The sequence below is a fragment of the Equus przewalskii genome, chromosome 10 (genome assembly GCF_037783145.1).
Source record: "Equus przewalskii isolate Varuska chromosome 10, EquPr2, whole genome shotgun sequence".
Taxonomy (NCBI): domain Eukaryota; kingdom Metazoa; phylum Chordata; class Mammalia; order Perissodactyla; family Equidae; genus Equus; species Equus przewalskii.
The window spans coordinates 12,111,869-12,139,603 of record NC_091840.1 but is presented as its reverse complement, the minus strand read 5'-3'; the positions used below and the strand labels follow the sequence as shown (position 1 = coordinate 12,139,603).

The window sequence follows — 27,735 nt, the reverse complement described above, 5'->3', positions numbered from 1 at the left end:
AAACAACAGATTTTGGGAAACGTTAAATAGTAACACTGGCCTGGGGAGCCCTTCAACCCCATCATGATGTGATGATTCGTACAGCAGGGGTCCCACAGCCATGGACAATTTTTTTTCCATAGACCAGAGGTTCTCAACTAGAGACAATTTCTCCCCTCAGGAATGGCAATATTTAGAGAAATTTCTGAGTCACAGTTGGTGAGAGGAGTGCAAAGGGATGCTGCTAAAGATCCTACAATGCACAGGAGAGCCTAGCACAGTAGAAAATTATCTGGCCCAAATTGTCAGTAGTGCTGAGAACGAGAAACCCTGGGCTGGAGCCATAGCATACGGGCAAATAAAGCATTTAATCCTCTGATGATGACCTGAAAATCGCTATGATGGATTCTGGACTCTGTGCAATTTAATATTTTCCATGGACAGCATAAAAGACTTCCTCAGGGCCTCCCACACTCCTTCTAGATCTTGTGCACAGCAAAAATTAAAAATGTTATTTAATTGTTTAAAAAAACAAGTGTGAGTCAGCAGTCATTTAGCTGTCAGACTTAGACCAACCAAACAAGCATGGTGATAAAATACTAACACACGTGTTACTTGCAAAATGATGCAATATTGATCCATCTAAATGTCAAAAATTTTGTTCATCTTCCAGCTGTGCAGTCCTGAGATAAACAAACACATGTTGCACACACAGAGACCCCCCACACTGTTGGCAGATGACACTGACACTGGATGGCTATGTGTCCTCTCTCTCCTCTACCATTTTCCTGAGTGCAGAAAACAGAAATGTGGTCTAAAGGCAGTACTCAGAATGGTCAAGAAAAAGGAGGAGCCTTAAAAATCCACACCCTGGGTCCTCTAATAATCAAGAGTTTACCAGACTATTTACTTTTTTTTTTTTTTTAAAGATTTTATTTTTTTCCTTTTTCTCCCCAAAGCCCCCCGGTACATAGTTGTATATTCTTCGTTGTGGGTCCTTCTAGTTGTGGCATGTGGGACGCTGCCTCAGCGTGGTTTGATGAACAGTGCCATGTCCGCGCCCAGGATTCGAACCAACGAAACACTGGGCCGCCTGCAGCGGAGCGCGCGAACTTAACCACTCGGCCACGGGGCCAGCCCCCCAGACTATTTACTTTTAAAAGTGTTTGAACTTTGCCTTACTGCCTATCACACAGGCATGGACATTTGAAGGATAGAAGGATCTGAACGTAGGGGGTTACAGTAAAGGGTTAGGCTGGAGCACGTATTTTCTTGGTCCTTAGGCGAGTTTCTTGTGGCTTACCCACAGGCTGAATTCTTTCAAGTCCTTGTGAGCTGGTGCTAATTTGCATGGTGTTATTTTTCCATCTGATTTACAAACTGAGAGAATGGTTACAGATCTTGGCCTATTTTCCTCCTCGGCATGACCAGTCACCCATGTGGGAGGGTAATTTATTGAGATATTAATGTGTTTTTTGTTCTGGTGGAATTTCACCCACCCCTGTCCTAAGAAGGTAGCTGGGCTTTTGTGTTTCCTTGTCTTAGAGAGTGTTTACCATCCGGGAGCAATCAGAACTTTAGACAGGCTCCCCCACTCCTTTTCTGGCTTTTTAAAGAGTTTTTATTTTTGGAAAGCCTAAACTCAGTGAAGAAATATGCTAGATAGGAGGGTTTGACAGAGAGCAGGAAGTGTGTACAGAAGCACAAACTTTTGGAGAAGCACGTAGATTCTCCAAGATTAGGAAAAGAAAGGTGGCTTGGGGTCGTGTGTCTCGCCTGTTTCCTGGAGGTGACCCAAGGTGGTGGGAAATGACTGTGCGGTGTGCTTAGGAAGGCGCATTTCAGGCACCAAAACCCAGCCTCAGCAAATAATCCTGTTCTCGAGCTTGGCTCAGAAGCAACAGTGCCATCCACCTGCACGAGACCAGGTGATGGAACACAGACTAGAGGGTCTTCTTCAGACGTTCTGCTCCTTAAAACCCTACGGACACTCCTCCAACACTAGAGGGATTTGGGGAAAGGAGCTCACACGATAACTGAGACTGAATTGCCAAACAACCTAACAGGAAAATGGACTGAGAGTCCCGTTTAATTTGATTTTAGAAAAAGAAATCAGTGTTACATTTCTTTCACACGAGTTTGTGGAGTAAAATCAGGTTCTGCTGGAGTAATGATTTAATGCTGAAATCTCAGTGGCTTAACACAACAAAGGCTTCCTTCTCATTCATGCTACTTGTGCAATGAAGGTCAGTAGGGATTCTGCTCCACAGAGTGACTCAGGGACCCGGTTTGATGGACACACCAAGATCCCAGTGCGTGGTCTCCGTGGTGGTCAGGGCTACAAAAGAGAGGAGCTGGAGGGGTGAGTACATGCTCTTACATACTTTGGCCAGGAAGTAACGTAAGTCACTTGAACTCACATACTAGGCTAGAACTGGTCATACGGCCCCGCCTAGCTGCAAGGGGGCCAGGACGCACAGGGGGAACATGTGGATTTTGGTGTCTTTGCTATAACCTCATGGTACTTATTTAACGCAGGATGCATTTTTTTCCTTCATACTATTAATAATTTGCATTTGTGTAGAGCTTATTACAAATGTATTTTTGGGTTCTTTCCATGTATCATCTCATTCCAGTCCTCTCAGGACCCCCGAATAGATCATCCCTCCAATCTACATAGGAGGAAACTGACCTCCACAAAGTGGAAGAACAACAGAGTCAAAGGAAAAGGGGAACTAACAACCAGGTTTCCGACCTGAGTCTTTTCTGCTCTCCCTCAAAGGCTGCAGAGGAAGCAATGCTTTATCAAAGACTGATTTAAAATGTTGATGGAATCTCCTTAAAGATCAGGATGCTGGTGGTGGGGTTGGAACCCTAAACCTGTTCATCCGTTTGCTGTTGAGAAAGCAATGACTGTACCAAGATTTCAGTGAGATTTTGCCAAATGGGCTGATTTCCCGGCACAAACTCATTCCCTTCTGGTTGAAATACAACCACTTCCTCCTCTCGGAGCTGGTTTCGTGCTGTGTCGCAATAGACCACTTGTTTTCACATTGGCTAACTGAGTCTCTAGCCCCATCCTGACCTCACAGACTCACAGCTCTGGCTCAGCGGTTGAGTAAGACCTATCCAGAGATAAGGGCCTCGGAGCTGGAGTGGACCCGAAAGAGAGGGGACCCGGACGAGAAGGGGCATACCAGGGACCGTCCCAGGTGTGGGAACCACGTGGACCTCTGTTCTCGTGAGCAAAGATCAAATTCAAGAGCTGGGTCTTGAAATTCAGTGGGTCTCTAGGCCTGAATAATAAGGAAAATAGCTAACCCTTACGTAGCACATACACGGCACCAGGCACTGTCACAAGCAGGGCTGTGATCCTTCTGTGGGTTCCAGGGGAGGACCCATTCCTTGCCTCTTCCAGTTTCTGGTGGTGATTGGCATTCCTTGGCTTGTGGCCCCATCGCTCCAGGCTCTGCCTTCTCCATCACACTGTATTCCCCTCTTCTGTCTGTGTCTAATTTTGCTCTGCTTTTCCCTTATAAGGGCACTTATAAGATTTAGGGCCCACCCAGGTAATCGAGGATGATCTCCTTATCCCAAGATTCTTAACTTAATTACATCTACAAAGACGTTTTTTCTTCCAAATAAGATAACAGTGACAGACTTTGGGGATTAGGATGTGGCTATATCCATTCAAGTGAATACAGTCTTACAAAGCTTACAGTCCAGAGAGGTTAAATGCTAATCATATCAGTAAACAAGAAGGCGTTAAGTTATGGTAAAAGCCCTGATGAACACAATGCAGGAGTTGGTAAAAGAGGGTCTAGCACCCCTGTAGGCTGGTGGGACAGGAGAGACCTGTCGGAGTGGGCAGTCTTGAAAGGTGACCTGAAGGACAAGAACAAGAAGGAGCCATCTGATCACCTCCAGCGGGGTCCCACTGTTCGGGCCCATCTGCTTGTTAATTTATATCTTAATGAGTAAATAATATTTTTGGATGAGTTGGGCACAGCACCCCTTGTCAGGAGAGTGAGGAAGAAGCATTTCCACATATGCCGACAAAATGGTTGCAATATCACAAATTACAAGTAGCCTAAACAGACCACTGGCTCTGTTATTCTCTAAAAGAAGGGCTGCAGATCAATTGCCGTCAATCCAAGCTCATCATTTTTGGCCGACCTACACTGCCTTTTATGGATTTGCAGCTAATAACAGAACAGAATGACACCTCATTCAGTTACCTGACGTGTGCATTTTGCAGTGAATTTAACCTGGTGGGCCCACCAGTAAGTTACAATGCTCAAATTAGGAACTCAATGGTGGTTTCACTGACGGTTTTTAAATACCTAAGGTGAGCATTTGGTTATAATCTATTTTAATATTTTTCCAGCCAACATTTTGCAGCCACATTCCCTGGCATGTGGCTTTGAGCTATTGGTCACCCATTGGCTCATCTGTCACAGCAGATTCAAAGTATTGTAAGAGGAGAACCCAGGCTGTCTCTCTGACCTCTAGCTCCCCTCCAGACAGAAGCCGGTGGCTAAGTTCACTCACCCATCCTGTTTGACTCCATGACCTTTATAAAGAGCTTTTTGTTCCTACTTCCAAGTTCAGCTAATTGCCAAGTCTGTGTCTCTGCGCTGAATGACAAGCCTGACAAGCTGCACTCCAGGCGTCGCCAGGAGTCAGTGGAAATTAATAAAAAGAAACCTAGACTATCAGAGTTGGGAAGGCCTCTAGGGGAAGCTCTCATGCTCTTCATATGTGGTCAGTTACTCCAAACAGGAAGAGACATACCCTTGAATCTCAGGCAGGAAGTACAACTACTTTACTATTGAAGGAAGATTTCTCTCCCGTCCTGGCAACAACCCAGCCACTGAGAAGCAGTCACACCCTGAACTGTTACTTTCCTCCAATGGACTTTCGTTTAGAACAGCCCCTCCCGACTACCCCTTTGCTGTATAAAAGCAAGCCCCTTCTTTTCTGTCTTGGGATTTGCCTATGGGTCACCACGGCATGCATGTCCAAAATTGCAAATCTTTGCTGATTCTGAATAAACCCATTTTTGCTGTAGAAACGACTGGCTGTCTATTTATTTTAGGTCAACAAGTTTCATCCTAAATGCACTGCCACTCAGCATGAATCAGAAGTTCTGCTAAAAAAGCAAGATTGATGAGGACATGCCCAAAGGATGTGCCCATTGCCCATTCCTCTGGAACCTCAATGTTTTAAGTCCTCTCCTTAGATAAGGCAAGCTAGTAGGCCGGAGTGCCAGGACTGGGCAGTGTGGGCCCTGTGTAGATATGACCGTATAGATTTGCCCTGGAACACAGTGCCTGCTCATACTGAGGACTGCACTAAGAGCCATCAACAGGGAACTCTTCTAAGGTGGAGGATGCTGGTCCTTACATCACTAGTGTCCTATGAGATGTAGGAAGTGAGGAGGGGTGCAGGGAATTTCTAGGAATTACTGTGCTCTTTCTGGGCCACTGGTAGGTTTTTACCCTACAGACATGACTGGTGGTTCCCCTGAGCAGAGCCAATCTGGGGTGGGTAGGTTTTCAGTGCAAGTGCTCTGAGAAGTTCTTCACTCTTGGCTCCATTGGCCTTGTGTATCCTTATTTTCCCTTTGATCCATTTTTCTCAACTATTTTACATTTATTTTATAATGAGATATATCATAATTATCTTTAGGATATAGCTAAAAGATTATCTAGGAGATAATCTTTTATCTTCTATGTAAATTATAAAAAAATCTTTTAAAAAATAAAATGGTAACTACGTGGCCTTTATATTTATAATGAGATGTGACCACAATGGGCTGCATGGTGGTGCCCCAAAAGAAACATCCATGACCTAGTTCCTAGAACCTGTGAATGCGACCTTATTTGGAAAAAGAGTCCGTACGGATGTAAATAAGTTAAAGTTCTTGAGATGAGAATGTCTTGGATTATCCGGTGAGCCCTAAATCCAATGACAGGTGTCCCTATAGGAGAAAGGCACAGAAGAGGAGATGACACAGACACATAGAGATAGCAGAGGAGATGATGTGACCATGCAGGTAGACATTGGGATAATGTGACCACAAGTCAGGGAATGCTGGCAGCCACTACAAGTTAGAAGAGGCTAAGAACAGAGTCTCCCATAGTCCTTCTGGAGGGAGTACTGCCCTGCCAACAACTTGCTTTCAGATTCCAGCCTCCAGGATTGTGAAAGAATAAATTTATATTGTTTCAAGCCATGAACAGTGGCTTAGACAGTGGCGATTTGTTACAGAGCCCTAGGAAACAAAGACTGAGACTCAATTCTCTTTTCAGAACTTGCTGAGGAAATGCTGAGAGATCTGATGGCTTAAAGACTTGGCTTCCAACTTCCTAGAAGTGGGTCATCTCAGGCATCCAGGTGTCATGGTGCAGCTCATAAAGGGCTCTCTACCAAGGGGTCCAGGCTACCAAGGCAGAAAAGTTTGTGGTATAATATCCATCCTTAGGGCCGGCCTGGTGGCCCATTGGTTAAGTTTGGCACACTCTGCTTTGGCAGCATGGGTTCAGTTCCCAGGCGCAGACCTACACCACTTGTCAGTGGCCCTGCTGTGGCGGAGACCCACATACAACATAGAGGAAGATTGGCACGGATGTTAGCTCAGGGCAAATCTTCCTCAGCAAAAAAAAAATAATTCCATCCTTGATAATATATTTAATTTTCTGATAGCAAATTATACTAGAAGCTCTCAGTTTCTCACTGCTATATTATAATAACATAATGATCATGATTATAATAAACACAGAGCACACATTGTTTCCTGTGCTGCCTTGATGCTATCGAGTTGCACTGAGGTTTTTGTCCATTTCAAAGTGTTCTCTGAGGGACTGGCCTCCGAGGATCTCAGTACAAGGGCAGAACTTGTGGTTCCTGCAGAGTGTTTTCACCAGGGGTCCTACATGGAGTCCACTGTGGACAACTGAAGCCTCATCAGCCTGGGGCAATGCCAGGGGATGCTGTTTTATGATAAAATATGGATTGACTGGACATCCTTCCATGGGGATAATCAGGTGAATCTCTTCCTGGCTGTAAAAACAAATCCTTCTCAGTAATAAACTAACTACAGACTGTTTAGAAGAGCTTTAGGAAGTTGAACAAAACTTTGCATATTCATAGTGTTAATATGTGATAACAATTATTATTACAGATGCCTTATAGATAAATGGACAGACTATGGTCTTTGGAAATTTGTTGATAAACTATAGGCACTTAACACAGCTGATAAGGAAAAGCAAATCTTCATTATTGTTCTAAATATTATATTGGTTAATATGAAAGGAAATATATAAAAACTTATAAAGCAAGCTTTAAAAGCCTTGTGAGATGATGATGTGTACTTGACCCATTCAATCAGAGAGAACATCTGTGGTCTTGGGGAGGATTAGGACTATTATAGGAGAAATGCAAAGAGAGACAAAGAGCCAATTTTCAGCTTTTGATCTAAAAAATGGTCTAAAGAAGGAAGGGGAGCTTAATGATGTCCATAAACAGATGGATTAAAAATATGAAGAGCTAAACACTAGGCCCTACAAGAGGATTGAGGTTTTCTTGTTCGGGAGTTAGGGAGGCTGAGGCGGCTTGAATAGGGAGGCCAAGAGGCCTCTTGAAGCTGGAAGGACCAGACTGGGAGGAGGGAGACAGTTTCAGAGACGGCTGTGCCTCTGCCCCAGGGAGCTGCGGTGGAACCAGGCGTAAGCCAGCCGATTGTCCACGGCTATTCCAGGTGAGCCAGCCTCTGTATTAGTCTGTTTGGGCTGCTAAACAAAATGCCACAGGCTGGGGGGCTTAAACCAGAGAATTTATTTCTCACAGTTCTGGAGGCTGGATAAATAAATGGTTCCACTAGGTTTTGGAGCGATTTGTTATGTAGCAAAAACAAACAATACACAGGGCCTAAAAGATGGTCTCCTGGGTTCAAGTGGCGAGAAGCATGGGCAAAGCCATGCGGGCGGAGGGGGGTGGTCATCAGAGAGCAAGCATTATGCTGTCATTAGTGCTAAGAGCTAGTAGTGGAGGGAAAGGGGAGCAGGAGGCTTGGTTTCAGGCACATCAATTTTAGAGAAAGGAAGAAAAGAAGTTTACCCTATTTCCATCCATGCCAAATCAGTGGTTTTCAAAAATTTTCTAGAATGGAACCTTCTTTTCAAAAGAAATCTCACACATAATCCCCAATGTATAAAATAGATAAAACTTGTAACATTGTGTACATCTAATTTACAAGCTGAAATCTGTTATATCAATACTCTGCTACCAAAAAAAAAAAAAAAGCAGAAATTAATTGGGTCCTGAAATAAAATGATTCCTGTATTCCATTACTGCCAATTTTGAAAGCTTGAGCTAATAATCCTATTATCCTTCTTGTTCTTTATTAACTTTAAAAAATATTTTTACATATTTGCCCTTATAAATTAGATTTACAGCAATAAGTCACAAATTTTATCTATTTTATACATTGGGGATTCCAAAGCTTGGAAACTAGAGCTGCAGGAGGCTTCAGGGACCACAGACTCACACTCTTCATTTCAAAAGGAGGAATGCAGGCCTTGAGAAGGCACCTGGATGAACACGCAGGTATCTCAGCTCCTAGTGGATGTCTCTTTTCAGGAGAAAGAGACATGAGCCAATGAATGGGCTGCCTCCCTATCAATTTCTTCTTCAGGCTCCCATGAAAACAGTAAGGTTGATTTAAGAGAAAGCCCAAATAAATAAAGATTATTATCTTCTTGGGAGGATTTTATGGTTGGTATAAAAATTCTGCACGTTAGGAATTTGTTATGAATGAATTTCTTTTTAAGAAGTCTAATTAAAACTCCAGAACAGTGCCCATAGGAGTCAGAAACTGCAGCAAGCATAAATTGAGAAACTTTTTCGCATCATGCGTGCATTTCCTCCACGGCACTGGCTCTGCGCTCTTCCCCACACAGAGCCAGCGGACTGAATGGAGAGCTGTGCGTGGAGTTTCCAATGACTCGGCCGCCCTGGCATCAGCGATTGGTCCAGGAGTGGGCATCCGCCACAAAGCTGGGCCAATCATAGCCCTCTACAGCCTGGCTGTATTCCCAAACCTGGCCAATCAGCGTCCTTGCTCAGGATCTGTCTTTTTGCAAATGGGAGAAGCCGTCTTTGTTCTGGTGCCAAGGCTGTTGGGACATGAAGCCCCAGGAGGGGATTAGGACAGGCAGATAAACTAAGGAGAGGGAGAGGAGAGACAGCTGCCCTTAATGAGTTTTGGTTACTTGAGTCTCTACATTTCCTTTTCCTGCTCCAATTTGAGTTGGGTTTCTGTCACTTGAAACCACAGTATCTTGATGAATGTAGGTAATGCTTGGCAAATATAATAAACTATTTCCTAGGAAAATAAACATATGCACAGAATGCAAATTTTGCATAAAAATTAAGGGAAATATGGACCTTATCACTTGAGCCCAGTGGGGTCCCATGAGCCCAGTTAAAAAAACCCCTGCAGTTAAATGGTGGTTAACAAGGGGCTCGATTTGGCTGTGAAATTGTGCAGTCTGATTTTCTCTACTGTGTCTCAGGGCTCAGAGGAGCACCAATGCATAAATAAGCAGCTACTAGTTGTGCATGATTCTTAACTCAGAGTGAAAAAACATGAGCTGAACTGTGATTTCAGATAAATACACTATCCCTACAAGATTTGTAACTATTCAGCCACAGAAGAAAGCAAGTCATAAATATAAAAATCCCATTTGAGTTGATGAAACTGAGACCGTGGGACACTTGCATTGGCCAGGAGAGACAATTTGTCTCTCGATATAGACTCCATTTCAGTGAACCTCGTAAAAATATTTACCCACGCCCTCCAGAGCTTGACCCAGGTGTTGACAGCTGAAGGCAAGTTTGCTCTCTGAGAGCTGCACTTAACTTCCCAGGGCCGAACAACTCTGAGTTTCTTCTGCCCTCAGAGCTCTTTTCTAGCGCATCAGCCTCTCTCGAATGTTCTAAAATCCCATCTCCTCCCAGGCCACCTTTCTTATGGTCCTGCTTCTCAGTCCATGTGCCCCCGAGCTGACACTCCTTAAGTTTCTCTTCTAATCTCCATATTTTGCTGAATTTTATTACAGGTTCTTGGCTTCTTAGGAACCATAATCTTCCACTTCCGCACTTCCTGTGGCTTCCCAAATTTATCTGGTTTATTATTAGTGAACGCAATAAAATAGGCCCTTTTCTGGTTCTTTGCCTCTTGCTCAAGCCAAATTATGCTGGCTGTCTTGACCTCTAAGGTCAGGTTCCAGAGATTGAAAGTCCTGGATACTGGCATCTTCAAGCCACCCAAACTCACTTCTATCCTGATGCCACGTTTCAATCATAGGGCATTCTGCTGAGTGACAGGCCACAAAAAGAACTAAGCCTTTTCCCCCCATACTGTGGTTTTCATTAGGCATATGTGTGCGTCTGCCTATAATAACAGGCACACGAAACTCTTAGACCCAGTAACTTCTGCTCCACTAAAGCCGCAGCTGTTTAGAATGGTATCCCCACTTGGCTTCTAGCCATGTGCAACCCGACTTCAGCAAAATCCACCGGCTCTCGCCAGCCTCCAGCTTAATGAGTAATCACAAGGAAAACACAGGTCAGCACCTGCCAAGGGCAGAGCTGGGACGGCCTTGGTCAAGTCAGGGTCTCTGCGTTTCCCACTTTTCTTTAATGCAAGACTTCCTGGCTGTTCTTCCTCAGACAGCATGAGGAGCTGAGGAAATTCCCTCTTCTTCACAAATGACACTGTGTCAACTTTCCTGCAGGGTGTTTTTTATTTTCTTTAATTGATTTTATTTAGGCTACTGTAATAGAGAGAGCACCCCAGATCCAGATTTCAGAATGTCTCTGGAGGGTGGTCTTGCCTTCTCCTTTTATACGCAGGGACAGACGAGCTGCAGGTGGGGTGACAGTTGGGATTGTTTTTGTTCAAGGCTTTTTTCATAAGAGATGATAGGCCATTGACTAACAGCCCCCAGATCCTGATGTTGTCTGTTCCCAATTATTTGTTCCACAGATATTTACTTTGGCTCTCTCCGATGGGAAACCACGAAACAGATGTATTAGAGTGACCACATGCAAGCTGGGGGCTTTTCATGCCAGGAGCAAGTGGCTCTTCATTCTCACATGAAGCTCAGGCAGCTGCCATGAAGCTGGACCATGCAGTCATAAAAAATAATATGGAATTATATAGAGAGGATGCATCTAGTCAGGGAGGGACCTGAATGGGTGGAGGCAGCCAGAAAAGCCTTTCCAGAAGAGCTAGGACCTGTGGACATCAAAGGATGCAGGGGTGGGGGAGCTGATGGTTGGAGCATGGATTCTGCAGCCAGACCCTCTGGGTAAAAAGCCTGCCTGTGGTTTGATTGCTGCCTGACTTCAGAAAGCAAGTTATGTAACCTTTGCATCCCCAGTTTTCTCTATAAAGTAAGGTAAACAGCAATACTGTATTTGTTTTCTATTGCTGTGTAACAAATTACCATGAACCTAGTGGATTAAAACAACACCCACTTACAAACAAACTTACACAGAGTTGTAGGTCAGAAGGCCAGCTTGGTGTGGCTACATTCTCTGCGCAGGGTTTAGAAGGCTGAAGTTAAGTGGAAGGATAGGTTGAGTTCCTGTCTGAAGGCTCTGGGGAAAATTCTACTTCCAAGTCCATTCTTGTTGTTGGCAGAATGCATTTCCTTGTGGTTGTAGAACTGAGGTTCCCATTTCCTCGCTGGCTGTCAGCTGGGGGCCAATCTTAGCTCCTAACAGTCATTCATCTTCTTTGCCACATGGCCCTCTCCATCTTCAAGTCAGCAACGGCACATCAAATCAATATTGTACTTTGAATCTCTGACTTAGTCTTCTTCAATCAGCCAGAGAAAACTTTCTGCTTTTAAAGAGCTTATGTGATTAGGTCCGGCACAGCTGGATAATCTCCCTATCCCAAGGTCACCTGATCTGGGACTTCAATTACATCTGATCTGGGACTTTCATTACATCTCTTTCAGGCAGTACCTAGATTAGCATTTGATCGAATCATGAGGAGAAGGTGTGTGTACCCGGGGCAAGGAATCTAGTGACGCCATCTTGGAATTCTATCTACCACACGCATCTACTTTTAGGGAAGCTGTAACACTTAAATTAACAAGTATATGTAAAGTACTTGGCACACACCAAGCATGTTTCAGGTAGGAGAATCTGCATGCAAAGAATTAGTCAGTTGAGTTCCCAGGATTGATGAGAACTTGAGTGGGGTGAAAGGAGAGTGTGAGGGGTTGGGAACAATGGAACAGCTGATCAACATCCTCCAGTTCTTGGCTGAGGGGCTTCATTTTGACGTATTCGGAAACAGGAAGTGCCCGTCCCCCTTGGATGAACACCACTATATCCTCCTTGATTTAGGTCTTTGTCGTGGTAATGGCAGTGAGGATTCGGCTTTGGAATGATGGAGAACGGGCCTGAAAATGGCCTCCGGATTAGCCCTCTCAGAAACCATCTGCTTAGAGCTTTTGATTTTGGGGAGAGTGGAGAGGTTTCCTTTAGCTATAAGTCCAGGGATTCAGAAACCACTAAAATAATAGCTTTTCCCAAACCAGTTAAGCAAGGCTCTAATTGGGAGAAATGGGAAGTAGAAGTCAGGATTCCTACTCCCTCTGTTAACCACACGCACGCAGGTCATGGTTGAGGTCCATTTTCAAATCCAAGGAGGCCATTTCCTTTCTTAGCCTGGCATCACTGGCTGAAGAATGAGACAAGGGGCCAAGGCCCCACTGACTCTGGGAAAAAGGCAAACAACCACCAGCCAAGAGTAAGAACTGGGACTTTTATCTGCTCTGCGGGTTGAGCTGCCTGCTCCCAATAAATCTATGTTCCAAACAGTCAGGGGTCAGCATGAGATAAGCGGGAAAGAGATAAAAAGATGGGAGTGAGGGGAGAAAAAGGAGGTGAGAATAAAAAGATTGTCTCTTTTATTCCACAGATGCTATGGTAGGAAGCAGCTTTTCTTTCAAAAACTCCTAGCCCGGACAATTCTCATTTCCAGCTGAATTCTTTTTCATCTCTCTTGGCTCTTTCTGCCTCCATCTCCTATATCTGCCTTGGCTTCTGGATCTCCTCAAAGCTTCCCCCAGAAAAACTCGGGCCAATTTACTCCCTTTGGACAACTGTCATTTTTGAAAAGCTGCCCAGTCTCTTTGCTGTGATTTTCAAGGAGAGACTCTTTCAGGGACAGCAAGTAGGTAGGAGGAGAGAGAAAGACAGGAGCTTCCGATGGTGGGAAAAACATGGATACACACACACACTTCTGAGAAACACTGAACCCATAACTGTGGGAAAATATAACCTTCCTGATACCTGAGCAAGATGTCAAGAAAGAAAAGCAGAGAGTTGAGAACTGGTTTTTGTGCTGCAGCTGCTGGAGTTTGTGCACCAGGGAGGCATGACCTTGTTTGACCTTGTCTGGCAAGACCAGAGGGTTACAGAAGAACTGACCAAAGATATGTGGGCACAAGGCCAGGCCAAGCTGACCAGCGTTGACATGTCAAGGGACAGATGTTGTCTGGCTTGGGCAGCTTGTGGGCAGGGAAGAAACGCGAAGCTCAGCATCTAAGATGCAAGGATAGCAACAACATGAACGGCTACCTGCCTTCCATCATGAATTTGGAAGGAAAAGGCTTGGCTGGCTTGTTGGTCTATGGCCTGAAGTAGCGAAGACTACTCTGCTCCCCACGCTCTCTCCTCTTCACTATTCAAGACAGGTGCCAAATGTGTCATCATGCCTGATGGAGTCTGGCACTGGCTCACTCCCTGTGATCAGCGGCCGACGACCTGACAGAAACACTTTCCCTTATTACATTTTTAACTTGGATTATGCCACACTTAGTTACATTTTGAGAGGAAGGGAGGGAAGAACAGCAGGTCGAGGAGCTTTGCAGAAACGCTGAGCATCAGATAGCACGTGGATAGCCCACTCTATACAAGACGTGTCTTTCACATTTCAACTTAACTAAATATTGACATCCAATTAAAAAACATTGATTGAGAACCTGAAACATTCAAAACAATGGATAAGCTCCATTTTCCACTGAAATCAAAAGGGAAAGCTTGCTGGGGGGACAATAAGGGCCATTACCTATCTCCTACTGGTAATGAGCTCAAGTTGTAGAAAGATACTTTCTGGCTTCATATCATTACTTATTAGTGTGATGGTAAGAACAAAAATCACTCTCAGACTAATGGTCCTTTTGGGCCAGTGGTGAAGATGCTGATTTGGCTTATTACCTGCACTTCTCCTGATGTGGCAGATGATTTGCTGATACAATTATTTTGGATAGCAGTTAATGTTAGGTAATTACTGGCATGGTGGCATCCACGTATGTCTATAAATCCCTAGTGTTTAAACATTGGCTGGGTCGTGGCTACAAATAAGGAGGGCTTGTCTGTGCAAGAGATAAACAATTAGCAAGATCATTCACTATTTCTTCCTTTGCCGTCCGTTCTAATTATGGGTCTGCCCTGAGATCTGGAGCCTTTCTTGGCCTGCACATCGTAGCAGGCACACGGGCTTCATCAGCATTTCTACATGCCCTCGTATTCGCCAGGGCGCTCTCTCACTTAAGGCAGTGAGTGACTCTCTCACAGTAGAACTGAGTGTGATTCAAATTCATGCTGGCTAATGAGTCTTCAAGGTTCCATTTTTAACCCTGATATAAGTAACAACCCATATGCTTATTAATAGCTCATTGACGTTTACAATACAGTTTGGGTGAAGGGAGGATGTTCTCTGCCTCCAAGGTCCTGTTTCGACATCATCAGTGCAGCTGCCCCTCCTGTTACAGCCCACAAACCTCACTTGTGATCTCAAGTAGTAGAAGGAAGTGATGAGTAAATATCACAACTGTCACATTCAACCAACCATATAAAACTACTCTGTTACCTCTGAATACAGCAAGGTCACCAGCCCCCGTGGACTGATCCTCTGTTAAATGACCAAGATCATTTTGGGTCAGTAAATGTGTTTTTGTGACACATAACAGTGTAGAAATGAAGCTCAAAAATGATTGCAGGAGAGATTGGTGAGAAAGACTTTTGCTTTTCTGCCAAAATACTCCCTTGAACTTTCCTTCAGGATCAAAGTAACATGGGGAAGTTGAAGGCCACAGAAGTGTGATGAAGTGAATGCTGAGCCCTATTTACGAAAGCAAGTGACTTCGCCCACGGTCCCTCATCCTCAAATCTGCAGTAGATGTGTGGATAATTTTCTCAGGGCAGAATTTCCTAGTTCACTGATCCAGACTTCCATGCTGCTGATGACATAAAGGTAATACTGAAAATAACAGTGGCTGAGAAGCAATCTCAAACTGCCTTTTTACTACATACAATTATCAATGGAATCAAGAGCCACTTTCTTTCTAATACAAAATCATCCGCCGCAGAGTTGCAATTGAAATCCACCACAGTGATTTCAGCCCATAAGTCTCAACTTCTCTTTTTACTTTCTGAAGATTTTTTCCCCCTCCAGTCAGTCTCAGCACTACGGAATAATGAGCGAACAGTTAAAATGGGCTAGTACTCAGTTTCCGCGGAGATTTATGGTCTACCCATCCTCCGGAGGGGCTATAAAACCTTACCCGATGACATCTCATTTTGAAATCTCTTGTATTAAGAAAAGTGATGGGTGTGGTGCAAAAGCGAACTCTGGATGTGAGTGATATTGCGACAAGACTGCACTTCAAAACAGAGTCCTAACTCAGTAAGAACCTTCTGCCGTCAGCTGGGTATCTCAGTGTTCACCATTGCACCTTTGCCAACAACCTCCGTCCCCTCCCTTCCCCACTCTCTCACTTTTACAAAAACATCCTTCTTAATTTTATCCTAATATGTTTGGTATTTTTTCCCTCTACATTATGCTTTCGATTTTAAACATTCCCAGGTAGATTTTTATCTCCTCTGTGAAAACGTCAAGCCTCAAGTTATAACAATGGGGATTCCAAATCAGCCAGAATCACCACGACGATAAAGCTGCCTGCAAGTTATAACATTTGCCAGAGAGACAAGTCACGTTTAAAATAGAACAGAGCAGTGACCATGTCAGGGAGCTGACCGTTTACTTTCTGCCCCAGCTGACCTCTTGTGATCTCTGACCCTGGGCAGAGGAACAAGGAACGGCAAAGAGCTGAGTTTCAGGGAGTAGCCTTGCTTTCTGGAAGGCGCCCAGGTCTGCCCCAAGAGCAGAGAGGTAAGTGCCGAATTCGAGCCAGCTCTGGAGTTGCTCTGTCTGGCAACCGCATTCTGGAAAACCGAAGTCCAGCAGCAGCTTTCCACATCAAGACAAGGAGATAAAGGAGGGGAAATGGCCCAGGGAATAGGAGGGGGGCTAAGGAGCGAACAAGAAGCTCAAGAGGAGGGGCTGAGAGCATTTCTTCGCTGTGCTGCTGCATAGAAACTTTTTCTCACACCGAGATCTACTCGGGGACTGAGGTCTGAGGTCCGCAGCAGCTGGCGGGGTCCGGGTGGGGAACGCGCTCCGAGCCCAGGGCCGGGGCTCGAGCGCCGCAGGCCGGGGCTGGCGCGCTCCCTCGCGGGCGGGGTCCTCACCTGTTCCAGCGGGCCACCTTCCTCCGGTAATACCGCAGCGCCTCCTGGCTGGCCAGGAGCGAGTCTTCGGGCCCGAGGAGAGGCGGCTCCTCCGGGACGTTGTACAGCGGGTGGGCGAAGAGGGCCTGCAGCTTGGAGCCGGGGCCGCTGCGGCCGCCGCCGTCCTGCTCGGCCGGGGGCCCGGCTCGGGAAAAGTTGTGCGCGGCCGTGCGCGGGTCCGAGGAGGCTGCGGCGGGGGCCGGGGCCGGGGAGGAGGCGCGGCCGGCGCACGGGCAGCCCCGCGGCTGCTCTCGGGGCCGCAGCTGGCGCTGCACCTGGGGCCAGAGGTGGAAGTAGAGGTCGGCGGAGAGCAGCGCGCCCAGCAGCAGCAGGGTCAGCAGGCGGTCCCGGCGCAGCACGGGCATGGCCCCGCCGGGGACCCGGGAGCGCGCGGGGCGCAGAGGGCCGCCTGGAGTCCCGCGGGCCGGCCGCGGTCGATGGGGCCGGAGTGCTCACCGCGCGGGATAGCCCCGCTTTGAGAGGTGCCGCCCCTGAACTTGGGAACCGGGTGCAGGGCGCGCGAGGGCTCGTGGTGTTGGCGGGAGTCCCTCTCCGCGCGGAGTGCAGACCAGGGGATGGTGTCTCTCGGGCTCCTGTTTCTCGCACCTTCTCTTCCCCGCGCCCCCCCCGACCCGGGAGCCCGCGGCAGGTGAAGGGCCGGGGGCGCGGGTCCTGGCTGCGCGCTGCGGGCGGACGGGCGGCGGGGCAGGGGGCGGCGGCGAGCAGGAGCGCAGGGAGCGGGCGGCGGCGCTCGCCCCCAGGAAGAGGGAGGCGGCTGCAGAGCCTGGGGCGTCTCTCCAGAGGATGCTGTCGCTCGGCGGCGGCTGCGACTGTTTCCGCGGCTCCTTCTGCGGGCGGTGGGGACGCCCGTGCCCCCGGCTCCTGCGGACAAGCTCGTCTGCGCGCCCGACTCCTAGAGGCAGAGGTAACGCCGGGCCTCCCGCGTCTGGCCTGGTGCCTGCACCTCCGCCCACTCTCAGCTGGCACCTGCCTCTGGCGCAGCTCGCCAGCCAACTCGCGATCCCTCTGCCGGCTCTGCCCTTCCACCTTGTCACCCAACCCACTTCTCGTGCCCATCCCCCCTCGCCCTAGGTCTCCCACTTTCCCTGCTCTCAGCCCAGACTCTTTGGGGGACTCAGGCGGGGTGCGTGTGTGAAACCTTTTATTTTCATTTTTATTTTTTAGAAAAAGACAGCTCCCTGAAAGTCCTTCCCCTGTAAGATTTGCCAGAAGTGTGTGTGTTGTCTGTTCTCTCTTTGTGTCTTCCCACAGAGCACATGCTAGGTCCATAACAACACGTCATGTGCCTGGCACATAGTAGGCGCTCAAGAAACACCCATTAAGTGAATGAAAAAATTTGACCTTTAAAAGTAAGGCACCAGTTTTACCTAGAACCTTGGTGATTTCCTGTTTGGATGGAGTTTGATTCCAACTGTGCCTGTGCTTTACAAAGGAGGAAATTTTTCTTGTGCTCAAGGAGGGAGGGGCACCGGATGACCCCACTCTGAACTTTTGCATTTCGCTTCGTGTGAAAGTAGTCCACCCAGATGAATCACTGGACGCCACATGCGAGGCTTTCTCCCGTTATCCTGTGAGGTAATTTATGCTCCCCGACCCCCGACCCCTCCCCCCCGCCACTGTCCTTTTGAGGAAGAGCGTGGGGGAGGCGGTAGCCCAGCTCTGAACTCCTGGCTCCTCTATTTAATGACCTGGTAAGATAGTGAAGTCCAACTCTGACTGGGGAGGCGGCCCCACCCTGCTGAATGTTCAGGAAAATGCATCTTTGCTGTGAGCTGCCTGCCCAGGCAGCAAAGCTTCCCATGTAGGTTAATCCCACTCTTTAACCACCTCCTTCCCTTGCTGGAGTCAAGAACCCTCAGACTCACTTTGACTGGTGGGTTCAGGCCAGAGTTCTTTCTCCTGTGGTTGAGTGGGAGATTCTTGTGGCCTTTGCCAGCCCCTCATCTGTAAATGAGGATAATAGTAGAATCTACACCGTAGGGTTATTGTGTGGCTTAAATGAGTTAAAGCTTAGAGCAGCCCCCAGCGCACGGCAAATAAAGGTGAAATACGGGTTTGCTAGAAATAGGATTCCTTCTTGTTCTACACTAGGTTAAGTTAGAGACTGTTCATGAGTGGGACAAAAATAGAAAAGTATGGAAAAGGAAGATTCCAGAAAGGGACCATTTTCTGGAGCACCACATAGTTCCATGAATGCCCAGTCCAAGTGAGAAACCCCAAGATGATACTATTGCCAGGTACTTCACTCTGCTGAGTATGGTGGTGGGCACTTTTAAGGTTTCTTGAACCACCTTCTTGTTTTTATCTGCAATTAAATTCTAGCTTGTCTCCGGTTGCCACTTCTAATGCATCTAATTAGGCATCATGGCCAGTAGATGAAGAAGTCATGCACTGAACGATGCTGCATCGCAGTAACTATGTGGTAAACTGGTTTGCATTTTTCTTGGCTGGCAAAGGACATGGCATGAAGCCATCACAAGACTTATGATTTCAATTCTCCCCCACCCATGGGGTCATGTTCCCTCAGTACACTCTTTCATCTGGCCTCAATTCAGGGAACAATATTCCTAACTGAATTAGAGATTATCTAAACATGTTTTCCCTGCTCTGTAAAGGTCAAGGACAAAACTGCGTGTGGAAGTCAGATATTAAGTGTCAGTGAGGTTGGGGTGGGAGAGTGGAAATCCTAGAGGCAGGTTTGGCCAGTCAGATGCCACCATCCTCAAGGACTTTCTCAATCTTTCCTTCCCCCTCCCAGAAATGGGCCTTTCCCTTGGGTTCCCATTCTGACTCTCCACCTCTTAGCCCCTGGCTTCCTCACCAGCCTCATCCATATCCCTTCAATTCGCACCAGTGTTATCTCCAACTGCTGTTTACTAGGACCCATCATTCTGTTTCAAGCATTCCATTGTAAATCCATCCCCTCTTTTCATTTCTGCTGCTCTTGAATGTATCTAGGAGCTCATCATTTCATGCTTAGAGTCTTACAAATAGGCTCCAAAACTGGTCTGTCTGCTTCCAATATGGCCCCATTTCAGCGCCCATCCTGTGTTTTGATATCGTCAAATCTCTTGCCAAGCGAGCATGCAGATAAGCCATGATGTTCTCCTGCTGAAAATCCTCCATAGCTTCTCATTGCCTCTGGATTAGGCCACTCATTGTGACACGGCTCTTCATGGTTTGGCTTCTGCCTCCGTTTCTAGCCTCATCTCTCACCCGTCCTTTATATGTCCCCCAGTTTTCACCCCATGATATTTTCTGCAGTTCCCCAAGTGCTTCCTGCTCTCACAGACATGCCTTTAATCGAAAGCTCTTTCCTGTTTCCCCACCTGGAGAACGTCCAGGTCTGCCCAAGCTTTGGCCACTTGTCCCATTTTCCCTGTTACTTGTCCTCATGCCAATTAAGCTCAGTGCTTAATACACTCCTGTTAAAGCATTAACCATGTTGTGTTTGGTTGTTTGTATGTGTTCTTGGTGGAGTTATGTCCCCCCTAAAATTTATATGTTGAAATCCTAACTCTTAATACCTCAGAATGTGACTTTATTTGCAAATGGGGTTGTTGCAGATGTAATTAGTTAAGATGAGGTCATACTGGAGCAGAATGGGCCTTAATCCAATATGACTGGTGTCATTATAAAAAGGGGAAATTTGGACACAGAGATATGCAGAGAGAGAGAATGCCATGTGAAGATGAAGGCAGAGATCACAGCGATGCTTCTGCAAGCCAAGGAATGCCAAAAATTGCCAGCAAGCTACCAGAAACTAGGTAAAAGGGCTGGAACAGGTCCTCCTTCATAGCCCTTGGATGAGAACAACCCTGCCCACACCTTGATCCTAGCCTTCTGGCCTCCAGAACTGTGAGACAATACATTTCTGTTGTCTAAGCCTCCCTGTCTGTGGTGCTTTGTTACAGCAGCCCTTGCAATCTAGTACAGTGCACGTCTGTCTTCCTCACTGGAGCGTGACCTCTTGAAGTGCAGAGGGAGGGTGTTATTTATCCATGGACCTAGAGCTCTGAGAACAGAGCCTATCACCTGGAAAATGCTCAAGAAATTTTTGCTGAGTGAGTGAATGGGAATCACTGAGTGAGGGATCTTAGGCCATCTCTGCAACTGTAGCGTCTCACAGATGGCTTGGTACACAGTAGGGGCTTAACTATTGCTTACAATAAAAATAACAGTTTTGGATCCTGTAGGAGACACAGAAGAAATATAAGACATTGTTCCTGCCTTCAAGCATTTTTTATGATTATCATAGAAATAAGATCTGTCTGTACCTATGAGACAATTGAGAAAAAGTATGAGGCAGTACACTGAGCAGATTAGAGAATCTGTGCCATTGCATGCATTAGGAAGAGCAAATGCAGAGGGCCCTTGTTTTTTCTTTCAGTCTAGCTAAATATCAAGCTTTCTACTTCCAGGAATTAAATCATGAAAACAACAGAGTCAATATTTAAACACAAGAGTTCCTCAATCTGTAAAGGTTATACTCTATTTTTGTCTTGCACATGTTCACATGTCGCTTAAAACATGACTAGTTGTTTCTTGTTTGTGTGGTTGTTTTCTACAATAGACGGTAACTCCATGAGTACAAGGCCAGCATGCTTTCTCCCTCCTTTTTCTGCTTTCGTAGGACCTTCTATATCACAAGGCGTAGAGCTGAGAATTAACGAATTCCTGTAGAATAAATGGTGTTTGGGTATGTAGGTGTATGTGTGCTCATGTGTGGGAGGAGTGGTTTGAAAAGGAGTCTTTAAAATAAAAATCTGGACTTATAAAATCTGGCCTCAGATAAATGTTAACTATTATATTTAGTTAGAATATCTAAATCTTAGAAACCTTAATGGACCTATTGAAAGAGCGATAAGTAAGAGACATATGAAATAGTTATGCGGACTGCAGACGTCTGTGTCCCTCAGGGTTTTTGTTACCATATGGAGGAACACGAGGGCACAGTAAAGAGCTTCCTTTACCTGCTAACTATCTCAGCAATGGGTGAGAGAGGAGTGAGGCAGGCAAAGTACCGTGAATGACAGATCCAGAATGGAGTGAGATTAAGAAACCTAATCCTGATTTGGTGTTACACCAAGTCTCTTCTCTTATTCTAAGCTAGAAAGTCCAGAACTTTCTATGCATGACCAAAACCTAATGCCTCAGCATAGGCCAGAACCCTTTCTCAACGTGCAGCCTGCAAATCAGAATTACCTGGGGTTTTTATAAAAATGCAAATTCCAGAGTCACACCCTAGATCTAGTGAATCAGAATCTTTGGAAGTAGGGCCAGGAATGTGCAATTTCAGTAAGCTGATTTTTATCAATTTATAAGATTCTGTACACACTGAGGTCCCGTTCTGGTACACATTGAAGTTTCAGAATCATTGGTGGAGAGGATAATGCTAATGAGAACAGAGTCATAAATTGGATTCCAAATGGTCTAGCTAGGATCCACTGTCTAGTGCTGGCCATCCAACTGGTGTCATAAGGTCACAAGGAGGCTAGAGAGAGAGTGTGTGTGTGGACCAGCACAACCCATCACTATTGCTGGGGAGCACAAACCAGCAACCCACTGCTTATTCTTTACAAGTGGTGGGTAGGTAGTGTAATCTTGCTATAAAAAGCCATGGCTCTACTTACTATAAATTTCCCTTGGGAAACTGAATTACTTTCTCTGGGCCTCAGTTTCCTCATCTGAAACATGAAACACGGAAATGAGTGATCTCTAAGGTCCCTTTCAGTTCTAAAACAATGATAATTTTACAATTTTTTCTTGTACTAAGCATAGAACAATCAAGGTCTTTTTTGTACAACTTCATTTCCAGTATAAAGCCAAATAATTGACATTGTGCAGGAAGAGTAAGAGCACTGAACTGGGAGTCAGGAAGCTTAGACTTTGGTCCTGGCTCAGTTGATAACTAGCTCGGTGACATGGGACAAATTACTTAATGTCTCTGGACTTCATTTTGCTCACATGTGAAATTAGTACTTTAAGTTAGAAATTTTCAAAGTTCTCTTCTAGAATTAATTTCTTTCAGGAATGATGATAAAATATGAATGAAAACTGAGGGAATTCATTGCGAGCAGACCTGCTCTAACAGAAATGCTAAAGCAAGTTTTTAAGATGGAAGGCAAATGCTACCAGAGGGAAACCTGGAACATCAGAAGTGAAGGAGGAGTAGCGGAAATGATAAATATATGGGGAAATATAATAGAGTATTTTTCTGCTAAGTTCTTTAAAATATGTTTAATGGTTGAAAGCAAAAATTCTAACGTTGTCTGATACAGTTTCAATATATATAGACATAATGACCACTACAACATAAGGGGAGGAGGGTTGAGGGACCTATACACTGGTAAAGGTTTCATATTCCACTTGACGTGGTAAAATATTAATTCTAATTAAGCCTAAAGGATGTTAAGTTTGTATATCCTAGAGTTAAGTTGTAATTCCTAGAGTGACCACTGAAAAACTACACTAAGATCTAATCAGAACTCAATGGCTGTATTAAAATGGAACACTAAAAAATAATCAAATAATACAAAAGAAAGCAGGATAGGGGAAAGAGAGGAACAAAAACCAGAAACCAAATTATAAAATGATAGACCTAAATGAAAACATATCAATAATTACATTAAATGTAAGTGGTCTAAACACACCAATTAAAAGACAGAGATTATCAGAATGGGTTGAGTTAAAAAAACAAGACATAGGGCTGGCCCCGTGGCCGAGTGGCTAAGTTTGCGTGCTGCACTGCGGCGGCTCAGGGTTTCACTGGTTTGGATCTTGGGCGTGGATATGGCACTGCTCGTCAGGCCATGCTGAGGCAGCATCCCACATGTCACAACTAGAAGGACCCACAACTAAAAATATGCAACTATGTACTGGGGGGCTTTGGGGAGAAAAAGGAAGAATAAAATCTTTAAAAAAAAAACAAAAACAAGACAATGATATGCTGCCTACAAGAAACCTCATGTAAATACAATGATACAAGTAGCCTAAAAGTAAAATGATAGAAAATGATATACCGGGCAAACACTAATCAAAAGAAATCTAGAATGACTACATTAATATCAGACAAAGTAGATTGTAGAGCAAAAAAAATTACCACGGATTAAAAAAAAAAAGACATTACATAATGATAAAAGGGTCAATTCAACAAGAAGACATAATAATCCTAAATGTGCATGTATATGTCTCTAATAACAGATCTTCAAAGTACATGAAGTAAAACTAATAAAACTGAAAGAAGGACAAATCCAACAATTATAGCTGGAGACTTCGACATTTTTTCCTCTGCAATTAATAGAGCAAATAGACAGAAAACTGTCAAGGGTATAGAAGAATTGAACAATGCTATCAGCCAACTGGATCTAATTGACGTTTATAGTATGCTCCACTCAACAGCAGCATAATATGTATTATTTTTAAGTGTACATGACATTGACCAAGATAGACTATATCCTGGGTTATAAAACAAACATTAACACATTTAAAAGAACCAAAATCATACAAATTATGTTCTCGGATCATAATAAAATTGGAATAAAATCAATTACAGAAAGATAACTGGTCAATCTCCAAAAATTTAGAAAGAAAAACATATACTTACCACATGACCCCGTAATCCCATGGAAAGATATTTACCCACATGAAATGAAAACTTATGTGTGCACAAAGTCTTCTCTAACAAGGTTTATAGCATCTTTATTAGTAATTGCCAAACACTGGAAATACTGCAGATGTCCTTCAATAGGCAAAATAGATAAACAAACTGTTGTACATACAATGGAATACTATTTAGCAATAACAGGGAACAAAGTTTGATATTCACAACAGCGTGGATGCATCTCAAATACATTATGCTGAGTAAAAGAAACCAGACTTAAAAGGTCACCTGTTGGGTGACTACATTTATACGATATCCTGGAAATGGAAAAACTATAGTGACAGAGAATAGACCATTGGTTACCAGGCATGAGGGGCAGTGACAGAGGTATGACTACACAGGAGCAGCCTGAGGGAGTTGTTTTGGGTGGTGAACTGTTCTGCATCCTTATTGTGGGGGTGGTCACACCAATTTATCTATGTATTAAAACTGAAAGAGCTGTACACTAAAAGTCACTTTGTTGATCATATTATTCTCTTAACTATATGTTGAAAACAAAATGAAACACAAAACAAAAGATGTATACATCTGTCCAAAAGAATTTCCCCTGCAGCCTGGCTTATAAAAGCAAAGAATTGTAAAATATCGAAATGTCTGTCCATAGAAGAATAAGTAAATAAATTGTGGTATAGTTATACAGTGGGAAACAGCAGTTAAAATGAAGGAACTAGGCATATATTTTTTCAACATGGATACATCTTCAAGTTGTGAAATGATATGAATACTTATATATGATGTGTGTGTATGTATATGTGTGTATGCATGTGTATATAGCAGTATGATACTATTTAGATAAGCTTCACAACTGGCAAAGTAACTCTTGAGATTATTTGTGGATAAATATACATCAAGTAAAATTATAAAAACATGCATGAGGATGATGAACACCAAATTCAACATAGTGGTTACATATGGGATTGTTGAAGATTGTACATGGCGCTTCAATAGTGTCTGTAATGATTTATTTCTTAGAAAAAAGATCTGAAGGATATATTACAAAATGTTAACATTTGACAAAGTCGGGTGGTGAGTACGTGGATGTTGGTTGTATTATTCTCTATACTTTTTTGTATACTTAAAATATGTCATTAAAAACTTGACTTGATTTACCTTGTGGCTTCATATCCCAGATTATTCTATCTTCTTAAAGAGACAGTTGAGCTGGGGCTGGCCCTGGGGCTGAGTGGTTAAGTTCGTGTGCTCTGCTTCAGTGGCCCCGGGTTTGCCGGTTCGGATCCTAGGCGTGGACATGCCAGCGCTCATCAAGCCATGCTGAGGCGGCATCCCACATGGCACAACCAGAAGGACCTACGACTAGAATATACGACTATGTATTGGGGGGCTTTGGAGAGAAGAAGAAGAAGAAGAAAAGAAGATTGGCAACAGATGTTAGCTCAGGTGCCAATCCTTAAAAAAAAAAAGAGAGTTGAGCTGATGTATTGGGCTTTGGTATTAAGGTTAAGCGGGTTAATAATGGCCACAGTCAAGAAATTTGCACAATTTCTTTTTAAAGGAGATACATGATAAAAGGCAAAGAATATGTGTAAGAATAACCTTGACTTAAATTAGCTGTATTTATATTTTCAATTGGAAGAAATCCATAAAATGACGTGTAGCTGCTTTCAGCTCATGTAACTCTTCTGAGCCGCACCCTTGAGCATGAAACGCGAGCTTTATATACCAGACTGCATAGCAACAGATGTGTTCTCTCCGTTTCAGTGTTTGCTACCTTGACAGCTTAACTATTTTCAGAGGTGGGAAGTTGGGATTTTTGGGTCTTTAGAAAGTCTTGTCTTAAAGTATTTTAACTGTTGTCTAGCAACTCCTAACCCCTTATATGAATTCACGGCTAGTGGGTGAGACAAACTTTAAGCAAATGTAACACAAATAAATATTTTGTTCTGGCTCAAAGTTCAGTCTCAGAACATCAATAGGGCTAAGATAAACAGAAATGATGCCCAAAAGCTTTGAAAATTAGCATGTCTTAACTTAATAACTTTTGAGGGGTGGAGAAGTGAGAATTACATTCTAAGGTATATGATGATTAATATACCTTTCCAAACATCCTTAATCCATGCCTCTCTCTTCACAAAGTCCATGCTTTATGGTCTCACCTTGTCCCTCTCTTCCCCTCCATCTCCTACCCCCACAAACTCTACCCCACCGTGCTTGCTCTCTTCTCTTTACTCCATCCCACCTCAATCCCACCCCATATGGAGGGCAATCTGCTCTTCTGCTGGCTGCTATTTCCCTCTCCATTTGCTACATAGTTCAGCCCAACGGAGGTCTGTTAGCTGGCTGGCTAATTAAAGAATCCTTCCTTCCTGAAGGGAGGTTTTCAAATATTTGTAATACAGTATTATAATATTTTAGCCCTGTCAGACAAAGAATTAGAAAATGATCAGTTGTGATAAGTACAATTACATTATCTTAACTCTCTGCATGCTGCTTTTGTTTTTTAATTTGGAAGCAAGGATAAAAGATGATTAATCATTTTGGAAACAGATAGATGACTATAGCCCAGCTCTGTGCTGAGCTGGTCATGCCCTCCTCTTCTCTCTGAGTTAGACTGAGTCCCACATTTCACAGGCTTCAACTTTGTTCCCCTGATGGTTAGGAAAGGGCAAATGGACCCTATGGTCTCTGCACTCTCCCTCTATTCTTCCCAAGACATATGGTGACCATATTTTATGAACTAAAAATCTGAACTTAGGGTGCAACTCATGGTTTTACACATGCTCTTACGATGAAGCAGGGTATGAAAAATCATGATTCTCCTATCCCTTAAAATGCGGGAACTGTAGCTGCTGTGACCAGGCACATATGCTGAGTCCTCATTTCCTTTTGGTGTTCTAGACGCAGCCTTAGAGAGATGAATCAGTGGTCAGGACTGGAGCCTGTGGCTACAGGTCTAGATAAGCCCTTTCCAAAGTTGATTGCTTAGCTTTGCTAAAGAAAGCAACAACTCTGACTAGCAGCAGGCGTGTGCAGTCAGAGAGAGCGTTCGACAGTTTACACGATGTGCAAACATTTAATTATATAAATAACATATGAGTATTTTTTCCTTTGGAAAATATACAAGACTTTAGAGTGATAAGTGAAAGTCCCCCTTCCTTCTCTCCCTCCCCTATCCCCTTCTCTTCCCCCCCCCCCCACCCAGGTAACCATCGTTGGTTTGATCTCTTTCCCATACGACATGTACCCAAATAGTTTTTCCTCTACTTACAAGTGACAAAAGAAATGCAAATGAAAACAATTGATAAGGGATAATTTCTTTCCTATCATATTTTCATTGCTAACAATGAATGAAAATATCCCAAACTGGTTCGGGCTTGGGGAAGGAATTGTAAATTGGAGCAAACGTTCTGGAAGTTAATTTAGTGATGTAAATGCATTTAGATTTTACATCA

At 44.4% G+C, this 27,735-nt stretch overlaps 1 protein-coding gene and 1 long non-coding RNA gene across 4 annotated transcripts in view; one reads left to right on the top strand and one right to left on the bottom strand.

Moving 5' to 3' along the window:
* The window catches only part of FAM20A (FAM20A golgi associated secretory pathway pseudokinase), a 53,076-nt gene extending 35,385 nt beyond the window's left edge, over positions 1-17,691 (bottom strand). Inside the window, exon 1 of one of the 2 annotated variants that reach the window (XM_008531490.2) lies at positions 16,603-17,691. In XM_008531490.2, coding sequence (XP_008529712.2) covers positions 16,603-17,006 — 404 coding nt within the window. In that variant the 5' untranslated portion in view covers positions 17,007-17,691. The remainder of the gene's footprint in view (positions 1-16,602) is intronic. The other variant, XM_070561528.1, reaches the window with a different exon arrangement.
* LOC103558471 (uncharacterized) overlaps positions 16,049-27,735 on the top strand; it is a 66,330-nt gene continuing 54,643 nt past the window's right edge. Inside the window, exon 1 of one of the 2 annotated variants that reach the window (XR_546726.2) lies at positions 16,049-16,243. This is a non-coding gene — a long non-coding RNA (uncharacterized lncRNA). The remainder of the gene's footprint in view (positions 16,244-27,735) is intronic. The other variant, XR_011523291.1, reaches the window with a different exon arrangement.